The sequence below is a fragment of the Symphalangus syndactylus genome, chromosome 4, assembly GCF_028878055.3.
Source record: "Symphalangus syndactylus isolate Jambi chromosome 4, NHGRI_mSymSyn1-v2.1_pri, whole genome shotgun sequence".
Classification (NCBI taxonomy): Eukaryota; Metazoa; Chordata; class Mammalia; order Primates; family Hylobatidae; genus Symphalangus; species Symphalangus syndactylus.
In genome coordinates this window covers 52,396,894-52,412,943 of record NC_072426.2, presented here as the reverse complement: position 1 = coordinate 52,412,943, position 16,050 = coordinate 52,396,894, and the positions used below count along the sequence as shown (strand labels likewise).

Sequence of the window (16,050 nt, the reverse complement as noted above, 5' to 3'; positions counted from 1 at the left end):
TCAACCTAATATGTTCAAATGAAAGTCACAACCTTAGGAAAGAATAAAGGTAACTGCCCTTTATAGTTAGGGAACATACAACATTTACATCACTCATGCAAGGCATTAACCAGTCTCGCTAGAGATACTGATGAACTTTACTTTTTTCAACTTCTTAAATGAAGGATTATATTCCATTTACTGTAAAAATAAAAGTTTGCTTTTAAACAAAAAAAGAGATAAATGTGTCATTTTTTAAAAAGATAAGAACATTTTTCTGTTCACAGGAGTTATGATCGAAGTTCCAGGAGCTTAGATCAAGATTCACCTTCAAAAAAGAAGAAGTTTCAAACTAATTATGCTTCTACCACCCATTTAATGACCGGCAAGAAAGTGCCATCATCTCTACAGACAAAGCCTAGTGACTTAGAAACAACAGTATTTTACATTCCTGGAGTTGATGTAAAGGTAAAAACCTAATTTCCTAGGGTGAGGGATTATATTGGTAGCAATGTTTATTTTCTATCATATATGTTCATCTTTTTCTCATTACATTAAAATGAGACTTAGTGACTTCTTTGTCTAATATAGCCATATTCTGGACAGAAGAACATCAAAACTGCAGGTTCCCACTTCATTTATATAGCATTTTCCATGAAAGTTTGATGGCAAGAAGTTTGGTTTTTTAATAAATGGATATTCATAACAAACTTGCTAAACCTTGCCTAGTGCAACTTCATTAAACAACAGTTTTTTAGATTCTAGAATTATAGAATCATAGACTATTCAATTCGAAAGGACATTAAAGATTATCTGAAATGACCTTTTTATTTTAAAAAATGAAAAAAGCAAAGAAACTTGCCAGGATCACAAAGCTAACTTTTAAAAGTTAAAACAGTCTTCTGACTTCCAATGTTCTTTCTACCACATTTTTCTATATTTCTTATTTTCCTTATCATCATAATTTTAATTTTAAAAGTTTATTTATTTCAATACAGTTGCATTACAATTCCAAGACGCTAAAGACTGAATCACCTAATGCCTCCAGGGGATCTTCCTTGCCAAGAACACTCTCCAAAGAGTCCAAGCTGTATGGTATGAAAGATAGTGCAACATCTCCTCCTTCTCCTCCTTTACCTTGCACTGTCCAGAGCAAGACTAACACCTTACTTCCTCCCCAGCCCCCACCTATTCCTGCAGGTATTTAAGGAGTATATACTTTATTTTTTGTCATTTTAAAAATTTTTAGTTTTTACCTACTTGCTCTTTTGAGACTTTCCAATGCACATGTTTAAGAAAAAAGGACATACACTTGTCAATAATGACTATACAGACTTCATATATGGAAGTGTGGGCCAACCATTTTCACCTGTTTTTGAAATTGACATTACTTTAGAATATCTGTTATAAAATAACAATATACCAAATAGTTTACTTACTTAAATTTTTAGGTCTGTATATATAAAAAGAGTAGTTTTATGTAGCTCAAATTTGGGAGCTTATGAGCAGATGGAAATATCAAACTTGAAAGTACATTGGGTTTAACCACATTTATTACTTCTCTGTTGTATAACACATTACGCAGAATTTAGTGGCTTATAACCTCAACCACAGGTTCTGTTGATAGAAATGTAGGCACAGTTTGGCTCAGCGGATTTAACTCATGGTCTTTTACAAGATTGCAGTCATGACATTGGCTAGGGCTAGAATCATCTGAATACTTGACTGGGGCTGAAAAATCTGCCTCCATCATGTCTCAGTCATGTGACTGGCTAATTGGTACTTCAGTTCCTCTCATGTGGGCTTCTCTACTGGGCTTCTTCAATGTTCTCATGATATGGCAGTTGACTTCCCTCAACTACCATGGCTGAAGCTGCATTATCTCTTATGGCTTAGCCTTAGAAGTCACACACCATCACTACCATAAGGTTTTACTCATCACACACGTCAGTACGGAAGTAAACTACACAAGGGCATGAATACCAGGAGGCACGGATCATTGAACGTCATCTTGGAATCTGGCTACCATAGCACATGAATGATACTGTACATATATGGCAGGATTTCCGAGAAAAGGAATATCAGACTAGACAAGAATTACTTGAGAAAGTTTCATTTGGCAGACAAAACTTGATATATAAACCTTTTAAAATAGTAATCATGCTGAGAATGCCTAATATCACTTTTCAGTTAACAAGGCATGTCTGTGTCCATTAAGTGCATGGCAGATATTAACCCCTTTTATAAATGAGGAAAGTTAAGGCTCATAGAAGTTGGATGTCTTTCCTAGATTTGAACAACTAATAAATGTTAAAAGTTGGAAACCTTAGCCAAAGCTAGCTAAGTCTTAGATGTTTTTACTCATTCTCCTGAAGCAGGGAAGCATTATAAGTATGTACAAGCTAAGCATAGGAAAGCCTGAAAACAGTGACATTTTTCTTCACTTGCCACTAAATATTGTTGAAGTTCTCTATATCTTCTTAAATGGACAAAAGGACTAATGCTAATGAGAGACTAAGCAAAATATAAAGCTGAAAAACTGGACCAAAACTTGTGACATAGAGCAAGTAGGAATAACCAACTTATTATATGTCATTAATCGTCTCTGTATTCTAACATTAACATATCATTCCTATCAACCTGCTACTTTTATTATTTTCTTGTAAGGCCTTAAATGTGAGGTACTTTGCTTGATTAAACTTTAATTTAATTCAAATTTCTGTTTAATTGGAACTTTTTATAAAATCCATTAAATGGAATTTATAAATGTTCTAGCCAAAGGAAAAGGAAGTGGAGGAGTAAAAACAGCCAAGTTATATGCCTGGGTAGCACTTCAGTCATTGCCAGAAGAAATGGTTATCAGTCCCTGCCTATTAGACTTCCTGGAAAAAGCTCTGGAAACTATCCCAATTACACCAATTGAAAGGAATTATACAGGTAAGCATCCTTCTTATATACCTCCCCATCACATATATTTTGGGATCTTATTATATAGAAGGTTTTCTTAATGCGATTTTACATTATTACATAATATATGCAATTATAAATATTAAAGAATTATAAACTGTAAAAGAACTTGAGAGATCATCTAACTGTCATTTACAAATGAAGAAACTAAGTCTTGGTGAGGTTACATAACTTTCCCATGGCTCCAGCTAGTTAATGACAAAATTAACATTTAGGTTCTACATCCTTAGTGTGTCCCTTGGACTGGAATCTCTTTGAGGGCAAGGATATAATCACTAGTTTCTTTGTACAGTGGTATAGCAGCAGGAAAATTTGAGTTTGGGGGAATGAGCAAGAGGTGTGAACAGGGAAAAACATGTAGAATGAAGGGCTACAGAAGCAAATGTTTCCAGGTGTTCATACCTCCCATCTCACTAGTATAAACAATAAGGATCTTTTAATAAATAGTTTGCCTTTGATCTAATAATAAAACTTAACCAAATATTTTAAACAGCTGTCAGCTCACAAGATGAAGATATGGGACATTTTGAAATACCAGATCCTATGGAAGAATCAACAACATCACTAGTGTCATCTTCAACATCTGCTTACTCTTCCTTCCCTGTAGATGTCGTGGTTTATGTACGAGTTCAGGTGACATACTTCATTTCTTTCTGTTTGTTTTAAAGAGAAATGTTTTTCTTAAGTTTATTTGAACATTTCAACATTATTACTGTTTAAAAGTTTTCTTAACCTCAGGTTCATGAACCTTTAGTATGTTTATGATGGCTTAGAGGTTGCCTGAATATCTGTGAAGTATGTGTAAAATTTTATGTATATACAGATGCTCAAGTTATGATGCTGTTAAGTTCTGATTAACCCATCACAAACTGAATAGTATAAGTCAGTAATGCATTTAATACACTTAACTTACTGAACATCGTAGCTTAAACTAGCTTACCTTAAATGTGCTCAGAACATATTACTCTTCAGTTGGGTAAAATAATCTAACACAAAGCCTTTTTTATAATAAAATCTTGAATATCTCATGTAATTTATTGAATGTTGTACTGAAAGTGAAATGCAGAATGGTTGTATGGGTCCTCAAAGTACAGTTTCTACTGAATGTGTATCACTTTCGCCCATCCGAAATTGGAGATCATCTGTATTCACTTTTCTACTAAGAAGTTTCATAGATCTTTGGGTTTTCAAAAATTAAAGCTCATACTTCTGTGGCAAAAATAAAAATATTTAAGTTAAAACCCTTTTTTAAGCATATTATGCCTTTATTTTGGCAGTTTAATTTCTTGCCATTATAGTTCTTTCTGGGCAGATATAAAGTGTAATTGAGATATAAAGTCACAATAGTACCTTTGTTAAAATTTTTGCTAAGTGTTACCTAGTTTTTATTTAATATTTTATTCTAAAATGCAGTCCTACCAATAGGCCTTTGGGAGTATATATTAGCATATATACTATACCAAATATATAGTATTAGTATATATTACATATAATAAAATATATATTAGCATATATACTATACCAAATATAGTACATATTTAATTAAATGTTTATCAAGGAGGATTTAAAACTACTTGTATCAAAATTTCACGGTTTAGTTGATCCTCAATTAAAATCTAATAATCAATCTTAAGAGATGATGGTCATCTGTTCCAATTATCTTCTATAACAGTAATGTGGCCAAAAGAGCTTCAGTCTTACATTTTAGAATTTTTAGCTAGCTTTTTTAAAGGTCTAATAATCAATCTGTTCTAAAGGTCTAATAATCAATCTTTTTTAAAGGTCTAATAATCAATCTTAACAGATGATGGTCATCTGTTCCAACTATCTTCTATAACAGTAATGTGGCCAAAAGAGCTTCAGTCTTACATTCTAGAATTTTTAGCTAGCTTTTTTAAAGGTCTGATGAAAACAGAATGAATGAGGGTTTGAGGGTTATAAAACCTTTGGGCTGGGTGCAGTGGCTCACACTTGTAATCACAGCACTTTGGGAGCCTGAGGCGGGTAGATCACTTGAGCCCAGGAGTTTGAGACCAGCCTGGGCAACATATGGAGACCCCATCTCTACCAAAAAAAAAAAAAAAAAATTAGCGAGGCGTGATGGTATGCATCTGTGGTCCTAGCAACTTGGGAGGCTGAGATGGGAAGATGGCTTGAGACTGGTACGTTCAAAGGCTGCAGTGAGCCATAATTGCACCACTGCAGTCCAGCCTGGACGACAGAGTGAGACCCTGTCTCTAAAAAAACAAAAACCAACCTTTGTTATTATGAACAAGTTTAATATGAGCATAAATATTTTTAAGGTTCTGAACTATCTGAATATCTAAATACAGTCCCTCCATGTACTCAGGAGACTGGCTTTAGGACTACCCCTGCCCCCCACCATGTATACCAAAATCCACACATACTCAAGTCCCGCAGTCAGCCCTGAGGAATTACTAAAAAAGAAAAGAGACACCCCTCTGTATATGCAGGTTTTTCATCCCAAATACTGTATTTTCAATCCATGTTTGGCTCAAAAAAATCCATATGTTAATTGGACTGGCACAGTTCAAACCTGTGGTGTTCAAGGGTCAGCTGTCGTATTGTTCTGAGATGTCTCCTCAAATATTTAGGTTTTTAAAAATGATAGCATTTTGTTTACACATTTTGATTTTTATATCATGCTTCTGTTTAAAAAAGCTAGGACAACAAACACAAAATCTTAAGTATCAAATGAGTAAATATGATCAATATATGTAGACAGAAATGGAAATTAAATGTAACTTTTGAAATCCGAGGTGAAATTTCTTAACTTCCCTGTAGATGTCGTGGTTTATGTATGAGTTCAGGTGATATACTTCATTTCTTTCTGTTTAAAAAAAATGTTTCTTAAGTCTATTTGAACATTCAGTATTATTTCCGTTTAAAACTTTTCTTTTATCCAGTTCCTAGAAACCTTTTGCTTTCTGTTATTTTTAGCCCTCACAGATCAAATTTAGCTGTTTACCAGTATCAAGAGTAGAATGCATGTTAAAGCTGCCATCCCTGGATTTGGTGTTTTCTTCAAACCGAGGAGAACTGGAGACTTTAGGGACTACATATCCTGCAGAGACGTTATCCCCTGGAGGTAATGCTACTCAGAGTGGAACAAAGACTTCTGCTAGTAAAACTGGAATACCAGGTACAGATAATGTTCTTTTATTCCTCTAGTATAAGGCCAAGTACTATTTTTAAATAAATATTTTAATAGTAATTAATACATATTTTAAAATATATTTGGAAAAGGGGAATATTTGAGGATTATTTATAGAAAGAAATCTACAGTAGACCAATGTTTTGAGTATATTTCATGTGTTACTTGAACTTGAGTATCCTTTGGTTTCTACTTTTAGCTGAATGGCAATTAGACAGCATTTTGAATTTGGCTTGAATGTACATACTACAAGCGCTATGACATAACTACTATATAATAATCCACACATTCAAGTACTTTTGAATATCTTTTATCTTAAGCTATATTTGATATTAAGGAGTAATCAGTATTATAAATGGAAAATAAGAAACATAGTGTTACCTTACAGGCATTTCTTATCACACCGAGTGAAAACTGTATCAAGTAGCAGTAGCATATGTATTTTTAAATGGCAAATTTGGTTATATAACTCAAATATGTGTTTCATGAAGGTTTTGTTTTTAAAATATAATTGATTTCCTGAGATGATAGGCATTCCTCACTATGTTAAAGCTGGGTGCCATTTCTGCCCTAAAAATGAAATAGAGATCACACATGCAAATGGTAAAGATTTTATTGAATACCTCTGAAAAAAAGAGACTAGACTGAATGAAAACTGCTAAGAAGACTGGAATATCGTTAAAATAGTGGTTCTTAACCAGGACCTATCTTGTTGGCAATATTAGGAGACAATTTTGATAGTCATAACTGAGGGTGTACAGCTGACAGCTAGAAGGGAAGCCAGAGATGCTACTAAACATTCTATAGTATATATGACAACCCCCTCCACTCCCAAAGAATTATCTGGTTGAAAATGTCAATAATGGCAAGGTTGAGAAGGTTTGCATTAAGAGTGAAAAAAATAAAATCCCAAATTCCATTTTTGAGAGAGGCATGAAGACATTGGAGGGGGAAATACCTTTCTGATTCGTAAGGAAATACAGCTTAGGTTTTGCGTCCTATTTTTTGAGAGTCATCTTAGATTCAAATCTTTATTCTAATAATCTCATCAAGCATCAGTTGGAAAAATTATTACAAACTGGCTTGTGAGAAAGCATCCCAAAAGTTATCTTTGAAAAATTGAAATTATATCTCTTAACACAGTATTTACATGTATTAATGGGGAAATGGTTATAGGAAATCATTTGTTTTGCTGTATGAATCTTTGAAAGTTTTCACAACAAAATTGGAAAACAAAAAGGTTGATATCTTAGAAATAAAGCTTTTGCTAATGTGGTCACCCATTATCTAGTACTTAGCTCCAAAATATTGCTGTTGGAGTTGTGTTGTCAACAAAATATTGTAGTGGTAGTGTTGGTTTTTGAAAAACATTTTCTGATTATAAAAGTTACACTCACTGTTCATTATAGAAAATGAAAAGTACTAAAGGTGAAATGAAAATGAGAATATCCCTTTATCCTAGGTAACCAGTGTTAACGCTGATAACACTACATTTCTGTAGTGATACCATATTTTTCCAAGGCAAAAATTGAAATATGGCCTCTTCTGCTATGTAACTTTTTAAAATTTAAGATATCATAGGTATTTTCCTAAATTATTATTCATCTCTAAAATTAATGGCTGTAAGATATTCCATCGTTTTGATCATATACTTGAGATTCTGTGGGTTATTTTGCTTTCAAAATAATACTAAAATCAACATCTTTGTATGTAAATATTTTTAAACAAAGATATATTCTTAGGAGAAATTCTTAAAAGTGGAATTTCTAGGTTAGGAAGTATGAACATTTTGAAAGTGTTTGATACATTTGCTTTCTGGTAAGACTGTAAGATTTCTACACTCTCATCACAGTGTGTATGGACACCAGCTCATTGTATTCTTCCCAACACTGCTTTAAATTTAATTTTAATAATTGTCAATGTGATGGATTAAATTTGGATTTTATTATTTTAATCTGTACTCTATTACTGTATTAGCTATTTCTTGGGAGTGGTAAATATATGCCCATGCCCATTTCTCTTTTGGTATGTTAATCTTTTTCTTAATGATAAACTGTCATAATGTCATAAATTATTAGCACTTAAATTATTATAGCAGCATATATGCACCATGCTAGGAATAGGTAGTGAAAGGAATATGAAATTAGAAACTTTTTTATGCCCAAATTTTATGATTCCTTAGAAAATAACAGAAATGAATAGCACCCCTCATTTTATCATTATATATTCAAGGAATGATGATGAGAATATATAGGCTGCAACAGTATCCATTCTTTCAAAGGATTTTTACTTTGTGGTCTGGGTCAGTGCTAGGGCATAGTAATAGTGAACTTAGCTAATAGATATGGTCCATACTTACTAATGTGGAACCTAAACTGAATTTGGAGAAACAAGTAATAGCCCAGCAAACAAGCTTATTTTAAATGGAAACGTGAAGTGAGTGCGGGTTAGCCAAGCAGAGAATTGGGGGAACGGACACTCCTGGGAGAGAATACAAAATCCACGAAGAAGAAACAATTTGGCAACTCTGAATAACAAAAAGAAAAAAAAGCCATTGTTAAGTGTGGAGACTGGCATAAGAAAGGTTTAGAGAGATAAGAAAGAGCCAACTCATATGGGAAAGCCACTGAAAGGTTAAGCAAGGGAGTGGATATGATTCACATACATACTTTTAGAATACCAGTCCAGCTGCAGTGTGGCAGTTGATTGGAGTAGGACAAGGCAAGGAGAGCGGTTGCTGTAGTCCAGGCAGAGTTAATAATTGCTTAAGCTAGAATGGCAGCAGTGAGATGGAAGGAAATGGACCGACTTTATATGCCTGAGATATAGAAATGATGAATGATAAATTGCATGACAGAGTCAGGAGTAGGAAGGATGACAGATAACTCCCAGGTTTTGGTTGAGCTATTTTCTTTTTATTTATTTATTTATTTTTTTTTGAGACTGAGTCTCGCTCTGTTGTCCAGGCTGGAGTGTAGTGGCGCCATCTCGGCTCACTGCAGCCTCTGCCTCCCGGGTTCAAGCAATTCTCCTGCCTCAGCCTCCTGAGTAGCTGGGATTACAGGTGCATGCCACCACGCCCGGCTAGTTTTTGTATTTTTAGTAGAGATGGGGTTTCACCATATTGGTCAGGCTGGTCTCAAACTCCTGACCTCGTGATCTGCCTGCTTCAGCCTCCCAGAGTGCTGGGATTACAGGCATGAGCCACTGAGCCCAGCCTGGTTGAGCTATTTTCATGCGAGTATTCATTTACTGGAGATGGGGACCACTGGAAGAAAAGCAAATTCAAGGAAAAAGATCAAGAGTGCAGTTCAGTTTAAATGCCTGTGACCCATTCTAATAGGAGATCAAGTAGGAAGTTGTAATATATAAATCCAAAGGAGGTCTGGTCTGGACATACATTTTGGAATCACCAGCAAAATCATTTAATAATCTATTCAAATGGTCTCATATTTTTTTGTTTTTGGAATTTACCTGTCCATCCCTAGTAAATGTTACCAACAAGGACACTTGGCTCTCTAACAAGAGATTTTTTTACTTTCTGCTTTTGCATACCTTTCCCTGTTTCCACTGCACCCACTGAAATGTGGACTCCAAGTATATGATATGGATTTTTTACAGTATGTTCTCCCCCACTTTGCTTAAGCCCCAGCTATTTTGGGCCTCTTCCACTGCCTGCTTCTAGTAGTGAAGGAGAAAAGAAATAGGAAACCATGCAGTAGGCATAATTGTTTTAAGGATGAACAGAGTATTCAACCCTGGCGTAAATTAATTGGAAAATACATCTAAGTCTTTATTTCAGTTTTAAGGATTTAAATCTATTGATCTGTTAAATCTATTGATCTGATGTTTGAGTGTTTCCATTTTATTCTGAAGTCATGTTTGGTTCTTAAAAACATATTATTGACTGGCCTTTTTTTCTTGTAGCTTATATTTTCAATTTCCTGTGCTCACTGTAGGTTCATCGGGATTAGGCAGCCCTCTTGGCCGAAGTCGACATAGTAGTAGTCAGTCAGACCTGACCAGTTCCAGCAGTAGTTCATCTGGCTTGAGCTTCACTGCATGCATGTCTGACTTTTCCCTTTATGTATTTCATCCATATGGAGCAGGGAAACAAAAAACTGCTGTTTCTGGCCTTACACCTGGATCAGGAGGATTAGGTATACTTTGCATGTTTATGTCTTTTTCAGATTTACAGCATCTTTTCAAGCTTTCAAGCTTTATTTTCATAAATCGTAAGGGACATAGCCAAGATCAGATGCTTTTTATATTTTTCCTCTTTGATAATACCTATCTCATATTTACCTAAGTAGACATATATAGTAAGTAATTCAGGTGAATTAATTCTACAAGAATTTTTAAAATTCAGAATATTTTCTAAGCGATATACACAGCACAGTAATCTCTGGATATCAGAGATTACTTACATTATTGAAATATTTAAATGTCTTAGCAAATCACTGTCCATTTATATAACAAATTGAACAGAAGTAAAATTTTAAAGTGCATGGGTCACAATTGTTAATTTAAAAAGAGACTATAATTTAAGTCAGCCATTTAGTGAAATTAAATTTCATTGTCACTTTTAAGTGCAGATAAAACACTGCAAATGCATAAAAGCTTCTTATTAGTAACTAACTCTTGTATTTAAATAAATGATGAAAACATATATTCCATGTCAATTCTAGTTTCTATTGTTGGAAAAGGTTGTAAAAATCACCAATTATGTTTATGGGTTTGAACCTCTTAAATTGTTGTTAGGAATGCTAATGCTCATTAGATCACTCTGCTTAAATTTTTACCTCAAGTGATTTTAATTCATGGCATATTACAATGTATTACATAATTTTCACCTAACTAGACAGCTGTGTGTATATATGTATATGTAGATATGGGGGTTATGTTGTTTGTTCGTTTGTTTTAAAGGGAATGTGGATGAGGAGCCCACTTCAGTCACTGGTCGAAAAGATTCACTCAGTATAAACCTTGAGTTTGTAAAAGTGAGTTTGTCACGGATCAGGCGTTCAGGAGGTGCCTCATTTTTTGAAAGTCAGTCTGTAAGCAAGTCTGCAAGCAAAATGGATACTACGTTAATAAATATATCTGGTACTCAATTTTATAGTTTTTAAATTAAAATATTGTTTTCAAAATTAAATAATGGCCTCTGTTTTAATAGTGTTTAAATATTAAGTCACTTAATGTTAAGCTTTCAGTGATAAGTTGATATAAAGGAGAGGAATGCCCAGCCTATGGTACTGTCTCAATCCAAGTAATAAATGTTAGGAATATAATTTCTGGATAAACAGACATATCACCCAAGGGCCAAGTATGCCTAATTAAGTCAATAAAAGTTGCTTCTTTTCTTCACTTTTTCTCCACCATGAATTGTTACAGTTTCTTTTTGTTCTTCTAATTGTAAATGCTTAAAACACTAAAACGGGATGAGTGATGTTTAAAAATGTTTACTTGATGTCAGAAAACCTTGAATTGTGTGCATGTGTACTGCTGGTTTTATAAACAGCTATATAACTATGGGCAAATCATTTCCTTTACATTGTGATTTGAGTGTTTAAAATTAGATGCAGATAGACATTCTGAAGAATCCAGAATACTGAGTAAAAACTTTCACAATTATGAATCAAATAAATATGGTATGTTCACTTAACCCAATATTCTGAAAATATATATTAAGCCTGTGTTTTAGGGTAAACTTTTACCTGAGATTGCTAGGTGATTGAGGGGAGCAGGCATGAATAAGACAAGGTCTTATGTGTAGACAAATAAATGAGTCCAGGATAATAAATGCTGTAATGGAGCTTTCCATAAAGAGAAGGAAACAATAAATTCTGTCTTGTATGAGAAATCAGAAAAGGCTTCACATAGGAAATGTTATTTGGCCCACATTTTGAAAAATGAGTAGGAATATTCTTGGAGGTAGCAACATGGTATTCAGTGGCACAGAAGCATCAAAATGTATGCTTCTGGGTCATACTTTGATTTGCTGTGGCTGAAGCACCGGGTATAAGTGAACACTTAATTGGTTGTACAAAGTGGATGGAGCCAGAAATAGAGAGGCTAGAGGTAAAGCTGATAAAATAGGACCTGATTGTGGAGGGACTCATATCATATGCCATGCTAAAGAATTGGGTTCTGGGCCGGGCGCGGTGGCTCAAGCCTGTAATCCCAGCACTTTGGGAGGCCGAGGCGGACGGATCACGAGGTCAGGAGATCGAGACCATCCTGGCTAACACGGTGAAACCCCGTCTCTACTAAAAATACAAAAAATTAGCCGGGTGTGTTGGCGGGCACCTGTAGTCCCAGCTACTCGGGAGGCTGAGGCAGGAGAATGGCGTGAACCCGGGAGGCGGAGCTTGCAGTGAGCCGAGATCGCGCCACTGCACTCCAGCCTGGGGCACAGAGCAAGACTCCGTCTCAAAAAAAAAAAAAAAGAATTGGGTTCTGATTATTTCGGCAGTGAGAAGCCATTAGAAGTTAAGAAATGGGGTGATGCTTCAGAATGGTGTTTTAGAAAGTGACTTGATGGTAGCCTGAAAGATAGGAAAGAAAAGATGCTTGAGGAGCCTGCTGAAGTAGACCATGCAATAGTAGATGAGAGCATGAACTGTGGCAGTAAAAAAAGGAGAAAAGGGAATGAGGAGTGGGTTCAAGAGCGATAGAAGAGAATCCATAAACTTAAGTACAAGTTGTATTAAGGGCAACAGAGGACACAAGAATGCCTCAGACTTTTAGCTTAGATGACTGAAGGAGGAGTGAAGTCATTAACTTAGAAAATAAAGAAGGAAATATCTATGGGACATTTAGGTGGAAGGTTCTGGTAGACAACTGACTTAGGGGGTATCGCTATGTAGTTATGGGCTCAGACAAAAACAGAAATTTTAGTTGTGGGAGTCATTGGCATGTAAACCCTATAGAAACTATGGTAGAAGAATAGAAGAGCACATACAACAGGAGTTGAAGAATGCTCCAGAGCAGAACTCTGGAAGAAGGCCATCAAAATGTTTTTTGTCTAAAGTTACTGCTATTAGTCTGATAGGAAAATAGTAGTCCCTGCCACACAGCTATTTGGTTTACAATTCCGTTTGAGAAAATTTGTATACCAGCTCATCCTGATGATTCATTTTCCATAATAGAAAAAGACTGTTGTGTTAAAACTGAAAGCTGGCTATCAGACTGATCTTTAGAACTTCTCTGAGGATTTCATGATAAAGTGATAATAGAATTCCAACTTGCCATCACCTCAAAAAAGGCAAATGGTACTAACAGTGTTAGAATGTGCTGTTTTTGTAATTTGTGGAAGAATGTATCACTTACTAATCATAATATGTAACTTAAGTATAATTCAGCTGTGTAATAACATTGTCTTATACCTACCATGTGAAAACATTAAAGGTTTTAGAAATCTGTACTAACAAATGTTATTTATGTATCAGCTGTTTGTGATATAGGGTCTGCCTCCTTTAAATATGATATGCGCCGACTCAGTGAAATTCTGGCATTTCCAAGAGCATGGTACAGAAGAAGTATTGCAAGACGTCTATTCCTTGGAGACCAAACTATAAATTTGCCAAGTAAGCTTGTTATGTAATTTTAATTCTGGTTACAGTAGCAGCAAGACCTACAATTGATAACACAAACGTGATCTTACTTGGCCGGGTGTACCATGTGACGTGTTCAGTCATTCAAGAAATGTCCATTGGGCCCCTCTAAAATGCCAACCACAAGGGATATATTAGCACTGAGGATATATTAGAGAACCAAACAGACAAAAAGTCTTGTCTTCTTTGAGATTACATTCTAGCTGAATAAATACAGTTTATTCTATAACTATCCTAACAAATTAGTAAATTTGTAAATTAGTAAATTTGTTAGTACATTTATTCTATAATGATTACTCTGTAATCCTTTTAAATATCCAAGTTAATCATGGTTAGTGAAGCATGGGAAACAGAAGATGCTGGGGACATGTTACTATCTTACCTGCATTTGTCTGCTGGATTTAGATATTGCTGTAGGTAATGAAATCAAGAGATTTTTGGAAATGAAAAGTAGAGTCAGTTACATACAGAGGTAAATATGAGAAACCCTAAGTCTGAGTGTATTCCCTCACCTGTAAACTGGGACCAGAGGTCCTGTTTTGCTCTTTTCATGGAGTTTAAACAAAACACTGGCATGTTCTTTGCAAACTGTAAATTGCTGTACAGCTGCTAAATAGAGAACTAGAAGGAATATGTAATGTGATTAGAAATGATGGATGGGTGAAATTATTTTATAACATAGGGATTTTACCCTGTTACTTTGGATTTTTTGTTTCTTTTGTTTGTTTTCTACTAGCATCTGGCCCAGGGACACCTGATTCCATTGAAGGGGTAAGCCAACACCTTTCCCCTGAATCATCAAGAAAAGCTTACTGCAAGACCTGGGAGCAGCCAAGTCAGTCAGCCTCCTTCACCCACATGCCTCAGTCACCTAGTGTGTTCAATGAGCATATGACAAACAGCACCATGTCACCAGGGACAGTAGGACAGAGCCTAAAATCCCCAGCTTCCCTAAGATCAAGGAGTGTATCTGATTCTTCAGTTCCTCGAAGAGGTAACACTGCTGTTTTTGTTATCAGTAGCCCTACAGTGTTCTCAGGATACAATCTTAGTTACTCTCAGATTTCAGCCCTAACTATAGGAAAATCTATTCTTGAGGTTTTTATGACACATAAAAAAAAAAAAAAAAAAAATCCCCAAACACAGAAAAAACAACAAAACAAACATCTCAAAGTATTGCCATCAAGACAGCTAGATGGCCAGTAGCTTTACAAATGGATAAGGGGAGAGGAATTAGCATATTGTTTGTGTGCTCCATATGGGCTTGGCCTTGTACTTGTACCTGATTGTATAAAAATGAATGATGTGGTTCTCGTCAAAAGATTAAAACATAATGAGCAAATGCAGGATTCAAGATATGTACTAAGTCCATAAGGACACAAAAGACAGGCACCCCAACCGGCATCTGCATTTCAGAGTGGTTTCTGCCTTTGAGTCCTGTATTTGGCAATAGCACCTTATGATTTTCTTCTTTGTTAAACAAAATCGTAGGGTGATGCAGGATCTGTGCTGCTATATCCCATGCACACCAGAATTTCCTCTTATAAAATGGGGGCCATACATAATTTTATGAGCTTTCGAGAGGTAAAGCTGCCAGCACTTATAAACATTTAGTAAATGGTAACTATTATTTTAGAGGCAATAGGATAACTATTAAACATTAGATTCTAATACAAGAATATTATATTTTTACTTTTTGGATTATAGCAATAAAAATAGTTTTTGCTTTGTAACTAGCTTGGCATTTATGTGAATGAACATGTATTTGATTCTTCTATTTTTAGATTCACTTTCAAAAACATCAACTCCTTTTAACAAATCAAACAAAGCAGCAAGCCAACAAGGGACCCCATGGGAAACACTTGTCGTGTTTGCTATCAACTTGAAGCAATTAAACGTTCAAATGAATATGAGTAATGTAATGGGAAATACAACGTAAGCTATTCAGATACAAAGGAAATGTATTTAATCATTTTTGTAATTTTTTTTTCTATTGTAGTAAAGATATCAGAACCTTTTTTGGATGCTAAATATTTGAAAAAGATAGTAGATGAACAATATAAAATGTTTTATCCTGAAAATGGCTTAATTCTAAGGATACTGCAATATAAAACATCATGAAATATATGTTCTATAAAAAGGGAATCAATTATAAGGAGAACAGAGTAATTTCCTAGCTAGGAGTAAAGCTTCATTATCAATGTTAATATTCAAATATTTACCAGTTTTTATATAAAGTATGTTTCATTGTCAAACCTGACCTTTTAAATAATCTGATTTAACTCCTTTTTAATTTAAATCCTGTTTTAATTC

The 16,050-nt window shown here is 34.8% G+C and overlaps 1 protein-coding gene across 8 annotated transcripts in view; it reads left to right on the top strand.

Moving 5' to 3' along the window:
• BLTP1 (bridge-like lipid transfer protein family member 1) overlaps nt 1–16,050 on the top strand; it is a 216,795-nt gene that overhangs the window by 187,209 nt on the left and 13,536 nt on the right. For 5 of the 8 annotated variants that reach the window (XM_055274662.1, XM_055274665.1, XM_055274666.1 and 2 more), the window contains 10 exons: nt 267–447; nt 978–1,179; nt 2,755–2,916; nt 3,440–3,579; nt 5,908–6,109; nt 10,081–10,281; nt 11,048–11,227; nt 13,573–13,710; nt 14,474–14,731; nt 15,522–15,672. In XM_055274662.1, the coding sequence (XP_055130637.1) occupies nt 267–447; nt 978–1,179; nt 2,755–2,916; nt 3,440–3,579; nt 5,908–6,109; nt 10,081–10,281; nt 11,048–11,227; nt 13,573–13,710; nt 14,474–14,731; nt 15,522–15,672 (1,815 nt within the window). The remainder of the gene's footprint in view (nt 1–266; nt 448–977; nt 1,180–2,754; nt 2,917–3,439; nt 3,580–5,907; nt 6,110–10,080; nt 10,282–11,047; nt 11,228–13,572; nt 13,711–14,473; nt 14,732–15,521; nt 15,673–16,050) is intronic. The other 3 variants (XM_063637920.1, XM_063637919.1, XM_055274667.1) reach the window with 1 other exon arrangement.